General features: G+C 40.4%; 2 protein-coding genes across 2 annotated transcripts in view; both read right to left on the bottom strand.

Annotated features, from left to right (window-relative positions):
- LOC105222679 (hypothetical protein) overlaps window positions 1-15,154 on the bottom strand; it is a 58,686-nt gene that overhangs the window by 32,175 nt on the left and 11,357 nt on the right. The gene's annotated exons all lie outside the window — the stretch shown is intronic.
- On the bottom strand, window positions 3,042-3,930 carry LOC125779531 (uncharacterized). Its single transcript, XM_049460894.1, has 2 exons — window positions 3,459-3,930; window positions 3,042-3,399 (listed from the first exon to the last, which is right to left on the bottom strand). Exons 1-2 carry the CDS (start codon window positions 3,830-3,832, stop codon window positions 3,351-3,353), a joined length of 423 nt encoding a protein of 140 aa, XP_049316851.1. The 5' UTR covers window positions 3,833-3,930; the 3' UTR covers window positions 3,042-3,350.

Here is a 15,154-nt window from a genome sequence, read left to right as displayed (position 1 = left end):
AAGCTGAACGTGACGGAATATCAGGAATTAGCATTGTTTTGAAATGTATCTTATTAATATGTAGAATACTCGTAATGTTAATATTATTTTAGCTTAAGTGAGTTTTAAGTTTGAATGAATAAATAGTTACTAAACAATCGTCATGGTGTTCGTTTAATTTTATAACAACGTTAGAAGTTGTAACTGGTGCAGTCTAGTCGGACCGTACGAAAAAAATAACAACAAAAACAAGATCTCTGCAATTGCTAACAGAAATTGAAATAATAATTAAATGTAACAACAAAAATTATTAAAACCAAAAGCAAAAGAAAAAAATGAAAACAAACAACAAGAAAAAATGGATTTATACACAAACAAAAAAATACATAATATAATACTAACAATTTAGTAACGAAACTCAATAGTGAGTGAATGTCAATTGCCTTACAACGTCTAATAGCGCAGTAAAATGCATGTAATAGTATGAGTAAGAGACAGAGAACAAGAGCATAAGCCAAAATAAAAAAACACAAAAATAAACGACAAATGAAAGCAGCGAAATAAATTACAAATATTTCTAAAAACAAGAAAAAATCAGAACTGCAAACAGCACCATAAACACCAACAGCAGCAACAACAATAACAACAATATTATCAATAGCAACAGCGGCCTCGAAGAAGATACGGAGAAGATTAAATTAAATATTGAAACCAGGGCTTCAAACCACGCCGAAAATTGAAACGGTTCGGTTCAGTGGTTCGAACCTTTGTTCAAGAACGTGTACCGGTGCAGAAACCGGTTCCTTAGGTTCCCTGAACCGCAGTTTCGGTTCGGTTCATTTGGTTCAATGATATATTTGGAAGTATTAATTTTTTATATATAATTTTTTTATTGTTGTCCTTTAGTAGGCAATGAAATTCAATTTTTGCATCAATTATTTGTAAAACTTTAATCCTCTTTTTACATTTTTCTTTTGTTGTCTTATAGTAGGTACTTATAATAAGAAAATATATAAATACTAGAGGACCCGCCTACGTTTTACTGTGGCTGATACATAGGTAGTACTACTAGTACCATCTATATGATTCCTATTAGTTAGATTATAAGTATTAGTTAAGGAATAATCGCATTTTTGATGAAGCAACAGAAATTAATCAAAAATACTTTTGAATTTGGGCTGTGCATCAGTGAAATCAATCGAGTCCAATCGATTATCAGCCTGGTGGACTGCATATTAAGAAACGGTTCTCAAGCGTGGAAAGACAAAAAAATCGGCTGGCAAGGTTATGGCATCAGTCTTTTAGGATGCCCGTGGTATATTATTCATCGAATGATAAATGAGCCAGTTTTAATTCTTTGTGTATTTGATTGCAGTTCTATTCTACCATTCCCAATATCTAGCAATTTAATATTATTCAGGAAGGATCAGTTTGAAATTGTACACATATACATATGTATTCATCGTTCCCGTTTAAATATTGTATTGCTCTGTGCAATGCTTCGAAAAGAGTTCTGTATATCTCAAATTTTTTATCAACACTTCAGTTATGCCGCTATTTTTTATGCCAGACCTTTTGCAATTTTAAATTGGCTGTCAAGATACCCCCTCCAATAGTCAGCAGGTATGAAAAAAATGTTATAGCCTCCCATAGATTTTAAGGTTTGAATATTGGATACTGCGATGGTAGCGCCATCTATCGGTCAAACATTCCAAAATTAACAATTGATTAAAAATGAAAAATAATTTAAAAGACATTTTCCAGTGGACCAAATTGTAAATCTAAACCATTCTCGAATCTCCTTGAACATACACACAAAATTTCATCAAAATCGGTCCATCCGTTTAGGAGCAGTTCAAATGCAAACACACGGTTAGAAGATTTATGTATATAAAGATAATAAAATTCAATGCTTACATCAGATATTTTTAGTATATGTAATTGTTTTTATGTGTTTAAATTTAATAGCAGAATGTCTTCCAATAAATCTTTATCAATACTTGCTCTCAAGTCGGATAATATAAATTTAAGGGTGGAAAATGATCTTTCCACTGATACCTGTGTTGCAGGAGCAGCAAGGACAGTATTGGCTATAGCCTTTAATTCAATTTCAGAATGATTTTCCCAAAATTTTAACACATTAGATGTTTTGGAAAGGCGTTTAACGTTTGCAGAGCTATTTATAATGCCCTTGATTTTTCTGCCTGGTGACAATGCTCGCTTGTCTAACTGCCCGATCACAGCATCAAACTCATCATCGGAACTTATTTTCGATTGGGGAGATTGGTCAACATTTTTCTGGCAAATTATATTTTTCCTCAATGTGAAAACTTGCTGTATAAATATTTTCCCAATTCTTTTTCGGAATCGCCAAGCAAAAGCTGATATCTGGGGTCTAAGTAAACAGCCGCTAAAACGCAAGAATTATTTAACAATAATTCACCCCGCTTTTTCAATGCTGCAGCGAAATTCTTGCTCATCCACCCAGTCTTCTGCTCCACTTTTAGCTTGCATGAATACCATGCAAAAAACATGTCACCTAATACAAGTTGTTTATTTTGAAGTTTGAGAGAAATATTTTAAGCTGGAAAAAGAATGTCGCATGCGCTTTCAATTTGCTGCCAATTGTCATCGGTCATATATAGCTCTTTAATGTCTTTAGAGCTCTCGCAACAAAAATCTTTAACTTCCAATAAACTCTTCAACATATTGTAAGTAGATTCCCACCGAGTGACGCATTCTAGCATAGGCTTACGTAATTTTTTTGTTTACAACAAATTCAGCAATGTAGGTGTTCTTAATTTTTTGACTACTACCTTAGCCTTGCTTCGCACATCCTTAATATCCTTTAAAAAATCGGATACTGCCAGGTTCAAAATGTGTGAGGCACATCGAATTACACTAACGGAGGAAGATTTCATAAAATCTTTCTCGAGTTCTTCACACATTTGTTCATTTGGATCGACATTTTCGTTCATATCTTGGTCATCGTTTACACAGTCAATATCTTTTTCATCCTCTTCACCTTCATTTCCAAGTAAATCATCTAAAACAAACTGAAATTATTTTTATACTCATTTATTACATGAACATGTCCTTATTACTATCTGAATCTTCGATGGCAACTTCGTTGCTATTTTCATCACTTGGCACTTTTGAGTTATTATTAAATAATTTACCAACGCAAACCATGTTGGCGGCATTATCGATTGTTATTGAATAAACCCGATCTATATTTATTTGAAATGATTGAAGAACATCCCTGATTGTATTGAAGATATTCAGTGCGGTATGTTTCACAAATATTTCCTTCATTGCCAAAGTTTCAATTTGTATTTCTCCATTTGCAATATATTGTGCGTTGATGCCTATTATAGATCGATCAATCTACTTACGCAATCAACTTTAATAGAAAGTAACCTACAATTAGAATTAACATAGAAATTTAATTTGACAAAACATTATAATCTGTAACTTACTGATTAGTTAATCTGTTTGTTATTTGAGAACGCAGCGCAAAGGCTCTTTGGATAATTTCTTCTTTTATATTTTGTCTGTTAATGGTAATACCCACTGTCTTGCAAATCGGATCAATAATTTTTCGAAAGCCACTGTCTTCAAATATTTTCAGTGGTCTGCCATTCTTTGTGTCCAGCTCCAAACAAGCTTCCAACAATTGTTCCTTTGTTAAAGAAAATTGTGCCTTCGGCGTCTTGGCTACAACGTATTTTAAAATGCTGTTGTCGTTATTAACGTGTTCACTCTTTTTCTTTTTAGGCAACAGTTCCACACACACACTTTTATTTTCTTTTGTATTGTAAGTGAATTCTTCATGCACTTTATTTTTGCTCATTTTGAATAAATAAACATATTAAAATTAAAAAGTAAATACGTAAATGTTGCGAGTATGTAAATGCAATAAGTGATGTGCGCATTTTACAGATGACAAAAGTCAGTACTACAACAGTATTGCCATATAAATATAAAAATGCTTGAAATATGCAAGGCGCAGAGTTGCACTTTTTACAAATATTTAGAGTAAAAATTGACTGAAAAATTCTTTATTTGAACCGAACCGAACCATTAGGTTTTAGTGGTTTTCGGTTCGGTTCAGTATTTTCAAAATAAAAATGGTTCGGTTCGTGGACAGCTTTTAACGGAAAAAATACGACGGTTTGCAGCCCTGATTGAAACACATTATTATATTACATGTATATGTATTCGGGTACTCACAACGTGAGTAAAACATCGTAAGATCATAAAATAATAAATTTTTATACTAGTTTAAAAAATTTGTTGTTGGATTGCATAATAAAATAAGTTTACGCAAATACAACTCTGCCTTTGACAGATCTGTAGGAATAAGATACATAAAGAAAACAAAAGGGTGGTCTAAAATAAAATTGTTAAAAAAAGATAAAAAAAACGTGAAAATAAGTATTATCAATACATAGTAAAAATTTCTAAATTTTTTTGAGAACCGAAAAGTTATTTGGGAATGCGCGAAATAATTTAAATCCTAATTGCCTGTCACTAACATAATATTCTTCCGAAAAAAATGAAAGACGCGTCCGTTCGATTTCACGTTCTTTATTCCATTTTATGGAATTGCTCGGCCTAAATCTTAAAACTAACGGCTTAACCTAGGTGTAAGTATGTGTTACAAAAAAAGGTAAGTAATTATCTCAAACTTTGTACTAGCTTATGTTAAGATAACTATTTAGGTGAGTAATAGATTTGTAGTATGAATGCATTCTTAAGGTAAGTATTTTATATAATAGATTTTCTTAATTTAATTTTTTAATAATTCAATATTTTACAATTCATTTAATTATTCTTGTTAAATATGTTGCTTGACGCAACACCGGCCACCTTCGCTACGCCTGCGACTCGCACCTTGCCGTCTTGCCCTTCGACAGTACCCACTTGTACCCACTACTGCGGCGGCACGTTGTTCTCGTGGGCGAATACGAGATCGTTGAGCTGCATATTTCGTTTGGGGTGTAGCTTTGGACTTTGGACCACTGTTGCCAGAATTGTTGCTTGAGACAGCAAACAAGTTGCTATTTCTCGCAACAACAAACTGGGTTCACCTTCTCTGGGGGTACTGCTCGCAGGGAGCATCTTATTAGTAGATGCGCTGGTGTTAACGCCTCGCCGTCGTTGGAGTCTTGGCTTAGGAGTTGAGGATGGAATCCACTTCTGCCAGTAGTGTTGACACTTCATCTGCGGTCAGTAGCGCGTTGCCGATTACGCGAACGATGTAATGCTTGGCGAACTTCACCGCGGCTTCTCATAACCCGCCGAAGGCGCCACGATGATATAAAGGTGACGCTGAATCCTTCTTCTACGGCGAATTCCTTCATTTCTGCTCCCTTCACTTCTGCTGACTGGGCAAGGAATGCCTCTTTCAGCTGGCGCAGCTTGCGGTCGGCGCCGACAAAGTACCCTCGCGCCCAATGAACCTTTTAAGGGCGAATATAAATGAATTAGAAGATAGGTCCGAAATTAATTCTAAATGTACTGCTTTTGAAATGAAGCAAACGAAAACTGCAATATATGATTTTACGGGTGGTCTACCGCGTATTTTTAATGTTGTGTATAGCGGACGCCACATATAAGAAAGGGCCGTAGTGCTCAAAGTCTTTCGACTGGCAAATTTCCCATTATTTGGTTTTGCAACTTCGGCTTGTAATGAAAACAATGTACACAATTTCTTACGGTTCTACTGCAAGCTTCTCGGGCATTAATTAGCCATATGCGTTCTCGAAGAAGCGCAACTAACGCTTAAGCCCCAGCGTGGTGATTTCGAATGTGGAGGAACCGTAAATATAATATGTTATAACGAAGTGCGAACTTTTTTTTAGTAAAAGCGGAAATTTGGCATCATATGGGAGAGGTGCATTTAATAAGCGACCTCCTACTCGGATTAATTTGAACGACAGCGACATATCCGAGTACTCATGCAAAAAGGGATTGAGTTTTTGCAAGTTTGCGGGTAGGGTGACAATTTATGCAATTTTTGAATAACATCCGAAAATTCTGAATGTGCAATTTTTAGAAAACTGAAGTTTAGCTCTTCTGAGGTCAGATCCTGTCCCATGGAGGATTTTGGTGGTCATCCGGTCCATCGTAATGTGTATGCGACCGCACGAAGCAATTTTTTATGAGAAGAGAATTTTTCAATAAGGTCCAATATTGAATTTTTCTCGGTAGTCGAAACTAGTGTAAATGTATTTTTCCTCTTCTCTAGTGCTTCGTCTTCCCGCTCGTAAGAGCTGGAAGTGGTTATTAATTCGCCATAATGCAGGGTCTTCTAAGAGGAACTGTGGACCACCAAACCATACTGAATTATTCAATTCGTCCACGTTGCAACTCCGATCCGCAGGATTTTGTTTCGTTGGCACATACCGCCAATGCACTTTGGCCGTCAACTCTTGTATTTCGGACACTCTGTTTGCGACGAAGGTTTGTAGTGAAGATGGATGTGTTTTAATCCAATGTTAAACGTTCAGAGTCTGTCCAAAAATAATATTTTGGAAATGTCGACTCAACATAGACGCGACTCTTGGCCATAATTTCAAAAGAAGATGTGCTGCCGAGAGCTCGAGACGCGGGAGAGACTTGGTCTTCAGCGGAGCCACTTTAGACTTTTCAATAAACAGTATACATTTAGTTCCACTAGCAAATTGGCTTCGTATGAAGCATCCGTACGCCCTTATTGAGGCGTCGGCGAAGCCATGTGTTTGGCAGATGGCAGTCGACTCAACGTTTCCGTAACGAGGAATGCTTATCGATGAGAGCTGCATTAGGTTGGCTTTAAAGTTCTGCCAGCTAGTGTCGAGGCGCAATGGAATCGACTCATTCCAATCTAGTTTTTGGATCCAAAGCTCTTGCAATAAAATTTTTGCTTTGATAACTAGTAAGGCTAGTAATCCAAGACGATCAAACAGGCGAGCAGAAACTGTCAATATGTTTCGTTTTGTGGCTCGCAAATCATTACAATTGTCATCTAAAACAAATCAACCAATGGATTCCTAACGTTTTAGTGGAATTTTTGTCATTGAAGCTCAATGAAAATGACTGTCGAAAAATGTAGGGTGGTTAGAAAACCATTTCGTTAAGATGAATCCGGCCGAGTTTATTATTTTAATGACCTCACTTTTCAAAAGATCTAGAGACTCAAAATTTTAGGACCCTGTTAATAAATCGTCAACATAAAATCCTCTTTTAATGGCCAATGAACCGAGTGGATATTTCATTGTATTGGCATCACTGAGGATTTGCAAACCCGTGTTGCGAGAAATGGAGCAGACGCAGTGCCGAATGTTACGGTGTTAAAACGAATAATTTGTGCTCTGAAGGATGCTTTCGCCACACTATAACTTGACAATTTCTGTCTTCTTCATGCATAATTATTCGACAATACATTTTAGTGATGTCCGCTGTTAGTGAATATTTATGTAAGCGAAAACGAAGAAGAGTTGAGTATAATTCTTCTTGGATGGATGGACCTACCATCAAAAGTTCATTCAACGCTATTTGAGTTGAACATCGACTCGAAGCATCAAAGACAACATTTAATTTGGTTGTTGTGCTCTCGGGCCTTAAAACGCATTGAAGTAATCTCCACAGCCGGTCTTCACTAAAATTACTGCTGTTGCCAACATTACCCGATCCGGTATACTCGCTGTATGCATGGCATATGTGGTGGATGGTTGCGGATGAGGTGCAGCGGGGAAGGAAACTGGATACTGGTGCAACAGCGAGTGATGGGATCGATTGCATATCCGACAGCGATCCGCTCTGCATTTGGAAACGGTATGCCCCTTACGCAAGCAATTTATGCATAAGGGTACCGATTTGACGAACTCGAATCTCTGCTGAACCGGAAGAGGCTTGAAAATGGGGCAGGCAGATAGATCTTAATCCCTCAATTTGCACTGTTGACAACTAGGCTGCCGTGTGTTTGCAGCAACTAGCTCCGATTTGGTGCTATGGTATGGGCTTCGTCCTTGAGTGTGATGCTCCTTCCGCTGATAGCTGCTGGTATCTCCTATTTAGGGTGGCTTCGCAGTCCTTCCACAGTGGCAATTTGACATAACCCAGCGCTTCTTCCCATTTGGATCGGGTGGCAGGGTCAAACTTTGTCATTACTATGTGCATAATTATAGCGTTTGTCATCTGTTTCTTATCGCCCAGCGATAGCAACGAGTCATATGCCGCCGACAGTTCGTCAATAATTGAACGCAATGAAGGCACAAAAGGCTTTGAGTTTGTTGGCAGCTCAACAAGTTTAGATATTGTATTGAAAAATATCAAATGTTATTATCATGAACTTTGTTGAGACTTGCCAACGCTTTCGGGTAATTTTCATCCGACAACTGAAATGCTTTAACTGTTCCCAAAGCCTCTCCAGATAGACAATTTACCAAATGGTTAAATTTTTCTATATCTGCGATATTTGGACCATTATGAACCAAGCTCTCGAATAAACTCATAAAATTTTTAAATTCTGAATATTCTTCCTTGAATTTCGGCAAATTCATTTTAGGAGCCTTGAGCTGTGAGAAGCTATAAAAGAGGTTTCGGCAAGTGAAGTTTTATTTTTCGCTAAAATTGACTTTATTATGGACTTAGTTTCAACGATTATGTCCTCTCTCCCCTTGAGCCATGTCGTCTTCATCAATTTCTTCAATCTTTGATTGGCATTTCATTAATTTTTCACTGTGTGAATTCAATATGTCGAGACGACATTCCAATTCAATTGGATCTAAAGACATACAGGGGTGTTGTGGAATCTGATAGTTGTCGGAATCAGAATTGAAACCGATCAAAAAAAGCAGTAGGTGTCATGAATTCAGAAATTATTGGTTTGATACTCGAAACAGAATTTGTATCGGGTTTGGGTGTCACGGAAACCAATTTTATCAGTTTTGCTGTCAGAAACAAAACAAGAAGATAGTCGCACACAGATTTGAAATGTAAGTTAAGAAATCAAGTTATTTTATTGTTACGAATTGATTTATCTTTATTTCTATAGGAGAAAACATGAGAATAAAATGAAACGAAATGTCTTAATTATTGAGTTTTGGAAAAAAATGCAGATATTTAAGGAGGGAGCCTGCTTTAGAGGTTTAAAAATCGATTTTTTTGCTGGTTTTTTGGGGGGGAGGGAAAGAAATAATTGATTAAAGCGAAATTTCTAGGGTTTATAGTTAGCCTTATGGTAAGGCTGAGCTCAGGCTACTACCGGTGGCGGATAGTGGACGGCCTACGCTAAGTAGGTCAGCTGCGAATAGTAATACGCAGCCCCCGACCAAGAGCTGCAGGAGAGGAGGGCTTGGCTCAAAACGCCCCACGCGCCCCATGAACCTCCCGCGAAGAGGCGAGAAGATGCCGCCTTTAATTAAGCGTCCACAACCTCACCTCAGTAGATAAGAGTGACATCTTACCGAAATGGCTGGCAGGTTAATACTGCTCTCACCTCCGTCTCGTTAAAACCATGGCAGGTCTTCAAGTACGTTCAATGCACGTCGCCATAATTTCTATAAATTCTTATTGAAAAAAAAAATAATAATAATAATTTCTTTGGCCGTACAGGTTCAGTTGAGACGAACTCCTGATTCGTGCCCGAACCTGGCTCTGAACATAAGCTCCCATAAGGACTTGTGTCAACCCTTGCGTGGCCTCCCTGCTTGCATAGGGGTTCATAAAGGGCAACTACTACAACGTGCAGAGATAGCGGCTTGAAGCGGAGACCCATCAGAAAAAAATGAATACACCACAACAACAACAACAACATAAAAACCAGCAGAAGGAACAACAAAACAAAGACGGACAAGACGAGGAATACGGAACTGTCTTCCGCAGGAGCAGCAGGATACTCAGATCCCCTATACTCACCACTACTCCAAAGCAGACAGACAAAACTGGTGAAAAGACAGACTCAAGGGAGACGCCGGCCACCCAAGCAGCACCGGCAAAACAAGGAGAAGGGAAGAGCACCCCAGCAGCCATAAAAGACGGAATTCAGAGCTCGCCGAAACAGGAATACATCACCCAAATGAGACGAGCAGAAGAAGAATCCCTTGAAAAGTGCAAAGGGATAGTGCAAAAAATGAAATTGGCGATAGCGAAGCAAAAGAACGTTAGCATGGACGTAAAGAACGGAGCGGCACAACTAGACGAACTCTTCGACGTCATCAAGAGCTATCGCAGAAATTGGCTAACTGCAGAAACCGAGAAAAGGCGGTCACATCTAAACAGACGTATCACGACCCCCGAGTCAGCAATATCGAAGCGGCGTGCGACAAGCCCTGTGGAGCCGCGCGAAACAGTGCGTCCACGTCACGAAAACGATGGCCAGTGGCAAAAAGTTTTGCCTAAAAAAGTCAGGAAAACCCACGTAAACGAAGGAGCGAGTGAAGAAGCGCCTAAGAAGAGGCAACAAGTCAAGAGCATGGCCGCAAGTCAGAAAAGAAATAATAGGCCAAAACGACAAACAGAGGCCGTTATAATAAAACCAGCGGAAGGAAATAGCTACGCCGAAGTCCTAAAGAATATTCTTAGCAAGGTAGATCTCAAAGAAGCAGAAGTCAAAATCAAAGGGATCCGCAAAACAAGAGCCGGGGCCCTATTACTAGAGGTAGAAAAGGGACAGCCCACAAAGGCCAGTTTCTGTGAGGCACTTAAGTCCACTCTGAAAGAGACTGCAACGGTAGCCGACCTTAAAACTAAAGTTACTATAGAAATCAGCGACCTCGACGCGCTGACAACAAAAGATGAAGTAGCAGGGGCTGTCAAAGGAGCGCTACAGGACCCCACCGAAGGCTTGGCGATTAACATAACAGCTCCAAACACAAGAGAGCAAGTAAGGGCATATGTAACGCTGGACCAGGATAGAGCTGATGAACTAATGCGACAGGCACGCATTAAAATTGGCTGGGTTAGCTGCAGGCTGCGGCTGAAAGAAACCCCCAAAAGATGTTTCCGCTGCTTTGGACCAGGACACTTAACCTGGGACTGTGAAGGGCCCGATAGAAAAGGACAAGGCGTTTGCATAAAATGCGGCCAACCAGGTCATAAATTGAAAGAATGCGACAAGCTTCCTTCATGCTGCCTTTGCAAAGAGGCCAAACATGAGAAAACCGATCACATCCCGGTCTCCGCAAAATGCATGTTATATAGGAATTTCCGAGGCAAATGAATATCCTACAGGGCAACATGCATAGATGCAAGGCCGCCGACGCACTACTCTCGCAAATGGTGACGGAGAGCGATTACGAGATGATCATCATAAGCGAGCAATACAAAAAGAAAGAGAGAGGTACCTGGCTAGAAGATAGCAGGTCAACCGCCGCTATATCAGCACTGCCCAGGGAGTAATATCAGCACTGCAAACAATGGGAACGGCAACGGCTTCGTCTGGGCCAAATGCGACCTTTTTACAGTAATTAGCTGCTACTTGACGCCAAGCGATAGTATACAGGAATTCCAAGAAAAGCTCGACAACATAGCGGACACAGCCAGGTCTATAGAAGGTCAATTGATTATCGCCGGAGACCTAAATTCCAGAGCGGTAGAGTGGGGTTTGCCAAACACGGACTCGAGAGGAAAGCGCATTCTAGAATTGGCTGCGCGATTAGGACTAGTAGTGCACAATACGGGGAACGCAATCACGTTTAGAAGACCGGGATGCGAGGAAACCACACCAGACGTTACCCTATCAACAGAACGCATGGCAGGCTTAATAAAGAACTGGAAAGTCCTGGAGGATTACACTGGCAGCGATCATCACTACATCTCATTTATGATCGACACGGAAACAAACGCTGACCAGCACAGGAAAACTACTAGAGAACGAAAGTGGAACGTCGCGAAACTAGATACTTCGAAATTAATCTCCGCATTAGACGACCAAAACCCATCTAGCAACTCCCCCACAATTGCAAGAAAAACTGTCGAGCACACAATGCTGAATATAACAAGAGCTTGTCAAAAAGCAATGCCCAAGGCCTCCCACAGCAAACATAAAGCAGCAATTTACTGGTGGACTGAAAATATAGCCCAACTCAGACGAACATACCTCCGCCTTCGCAGATCCTACACGAGATCCAGGCGTAGAGGAGCCGCAACTCAAGAAGCTGATCAATACAAATTAGCAAAAAAGGAGCTAAAGCAAGCCATCGACGATAGTAAAAAGAAAAAATGGGAGGAACTACGCGAGGATATAAACAGAAACCCCTGGAGACTCGTGTACAAAATAGCGATGAAGAAACTCGGCGCTCGAGCAAAGCCACCTGACCTAACCGCTGTGAAAATGGATAACATTGTGAACGCACTATTCCCCACACACGAAACAAGGGCTAGTGACCCAGAATACATTCTAGGATCGACGCAAATCCCCCAGTTTACCCTCGAAGAGCTGCAACTAGCCACTGCCAAGCTAAAGGCCAACAAAGCACCCGGATCGGACGGGATCCCATCCGAAATTCTTAAAATAATCGCTGCAGAGCGCCTGGTAGTACTACTGAACATGTACAACGCCTGCCTTGAAGCCGGAATATTCCCTGAACCGTGGAAAAAGCAACTGCTGGTGCTAATCAGCAAGGGAAAAGGAGACCCCAATTCGCCATCAGCATACCGCCCATTATGTATGCTTGATACAGCGGGAAAGCTATATGAAACCCTGCTTAAACCCAGACTTGAAGCGGCCATCAACGAAGCAGGAGGACTGCCCCTAGGCAATATGGCTTCACACCCGGCAGATCAACCATAGGAGCAATGAAATGCGTCATTGAAAGCGTAGAAGCCGCACAGCGTAGATGGCATAAATACAAGAGAATAGTGTTGCCGGCGACTCTAGATGTCCGAAACGCCTTCAACAGCGCTAGATGGGTAGATATGATCGACGCTCTCGAGAAAAGCTTTAAAGTACCCGAATACCTCAGGGCCGTGGTGCGGAGCTACCTTAGCAACAGGAAACTGCTGTACGAAACTAAAGAAGGGTCACGACAGATAGCGGTTACGTCAGGAGCAGCACAAGGATCCATCCTCGGACCAGACTTGTGGAACATCAGCTATGACGCTATATTAAAACTAGAAATGCCAGATGACTCATATTTAATAGGCTACGCGGACGACATCGCAGCAGTAATCACAGCAAGGGATACGGAAGAAGCGCGAGGAAAGCTGAACCAGGTCATGATACGGACGCAAGCATGACTCGACTCACACAGCCTCCAGCTCGCTACGGAGAAAACAGAGCTACTGCTGCTAACAAACAAGCACATACCTCTCGAGATAAGCATGCACACGACTACGGATATTCTTAGGACAAAAAAAGCAGTTAACTACCTGGGCGTTAGACTGGACCCCAGACTAACCTTCTGGGTACAAATCCAGCACGCCGCAGGAAAGGCAGCGAAGATCACTTTTCAACTGAGCCGACTAATGGCCAACATAGGAGGCCCTAGCCAAGAAAAAAGAAAACTCCTAATGTCGACAACAATCAGCGTTTTATTATACGGAGCTGAGATATGGGCAGATACGCTCAAAAAGGAAAACCGGCGTAAGGTAGCGGCCAGAGTGCACCGCACTGCAGCGCTCAGAGTTGCATTAGCCTACCGAACAGTGTCCTGCGAGGCAATTTTAGTTATAAGCGGAAATGCCCCAATTGACCTTCTAGCATACGAAAGGAAAAAGCTGTGGGAGCTAAAGCAGTCATCCGATAACAACAAGAGAGCAATAGAACAAATAAAGAAAGAAACAATAATAACATGGCAACAGAGATGGGACACCAAAAGTCGCGGCAGATGGACGGCCAGGCTTCTAAAAGATCTAGACTCATGGACAGAGCGAAAATTCGGAGAGGTAGATTTTTACACAACCCAGCTGTTATCCGGGCACGGGTACTTCAAAAAATACCTCCACAGAACGGGAAAAGTCGAAGAGCGGATGCCCATACAACGACGCGACAGAAGACGACGCTGAACACACATTCTTCGAATGTGTGCACTGGCAAGGAGAACGCACCGCCGTAGAGAACCTGGTTGGCCCAATAAACGCGGACAATGTAGTCAGCGTCATGTTGCAGAGTGAAGCAAACTGGGGGATTATGAAGAAATTCGCTGCACTCTTGCTACGCAGCAAAAAGCGGGACCTGGACGCAGGTGCGTAGATGTAAATCTCTCAATGAGAAAAATGGAACGCCACCCTGAAGTAATGCAAAAGCGGTTCCAGGGTGGGCGACGGTTCCTTAGAGGGGGGGTTTTTAGTGACTTGCAAGTGGCACATACCGCTGCTGTGACGACAGCACCAATGATGCGGAAGGCATTTTCCACCCCCTCACCCCCAAAAAAAAAAAAAAAAAAAAAAAAAATAGTTATCACCAAAACACAACTTAACTTTTCTTAGTTTGTTTAAGTTAAAATAGAAGATAATTTAATGCCAAAGATAATAAACTTTGCCACAATTCCATACGTTTAGTTTTTTTCAATCCTGCCCGCCAATTAAAAAAAATCGTAAAAATGAAAAACCGAGTCAAAGTTTTCGCTTTCTGCCCAAGCGCTCATATTTGTATCCGCCAGACGCTCGGGCACTATTTCCCTTCTCGCTTCGAGAATTTTTTAATTTTTTGAATTCCCATCTATAACTTTAGGGACATATTCTTATGTATATATTTTTTAAGGAGATGAATTGTTTTTTGAACAATTTTTTGAAGCTTCTAAAGCAGGCTCCCCCCTTAAAGAAGATTTACGAAACGTAATAAACGTAACTTAACATCCAAATGCCTCTTTATTCATTCGATAAATATCATCTCTTAAAATCTTTCTTTAATTCGGAACTCATTAAAAACTTGAATAGGATTGCTTCCAAATGTATGCATTTGCAAGCTTTGCCACATTAGTAAACAGCTGGTTCGAATATTGGTTTGGCGTATGTTCGAAAAGACGAAAATCCAATCAGATTCTCTGACACCATTGATAATCAGAATTGGTTTGCAATTCTGACAGCTAAGCAATTCTGTCTTGAATTCCACAACATCCCTGATAGTCTTTATAAGAAGGCCAGTTTTAATGCGCAAAATACGCAACCGTTCTTTGACGTCTTAACGATATTAAGTCCGTCAACTCCTTACTTGAAGACAGGTTTGCGAGAGTTGGCTTTTGCT

This window comes from Bactrocera dorsalis, chromosome 6, assembly GCF_023373825.1.
Source record: "Bactrocera dorsalis isolate Fly_Bdor chromosome 6, ASM2337382v1, whole genome shotgun sequence".
NCBI classification, from domain to species: Eukaryota; Metazoa; Arthropoda; class Insecta; order Diptera; family Tephritidae; genus Bactrocera; species Bactrocera dorsalis.
The sequence above is the reverse complement of the archived record's forward strand: the minus strand, read 5'-3'. Positions and strand labels throughout refer to the sequence as shown.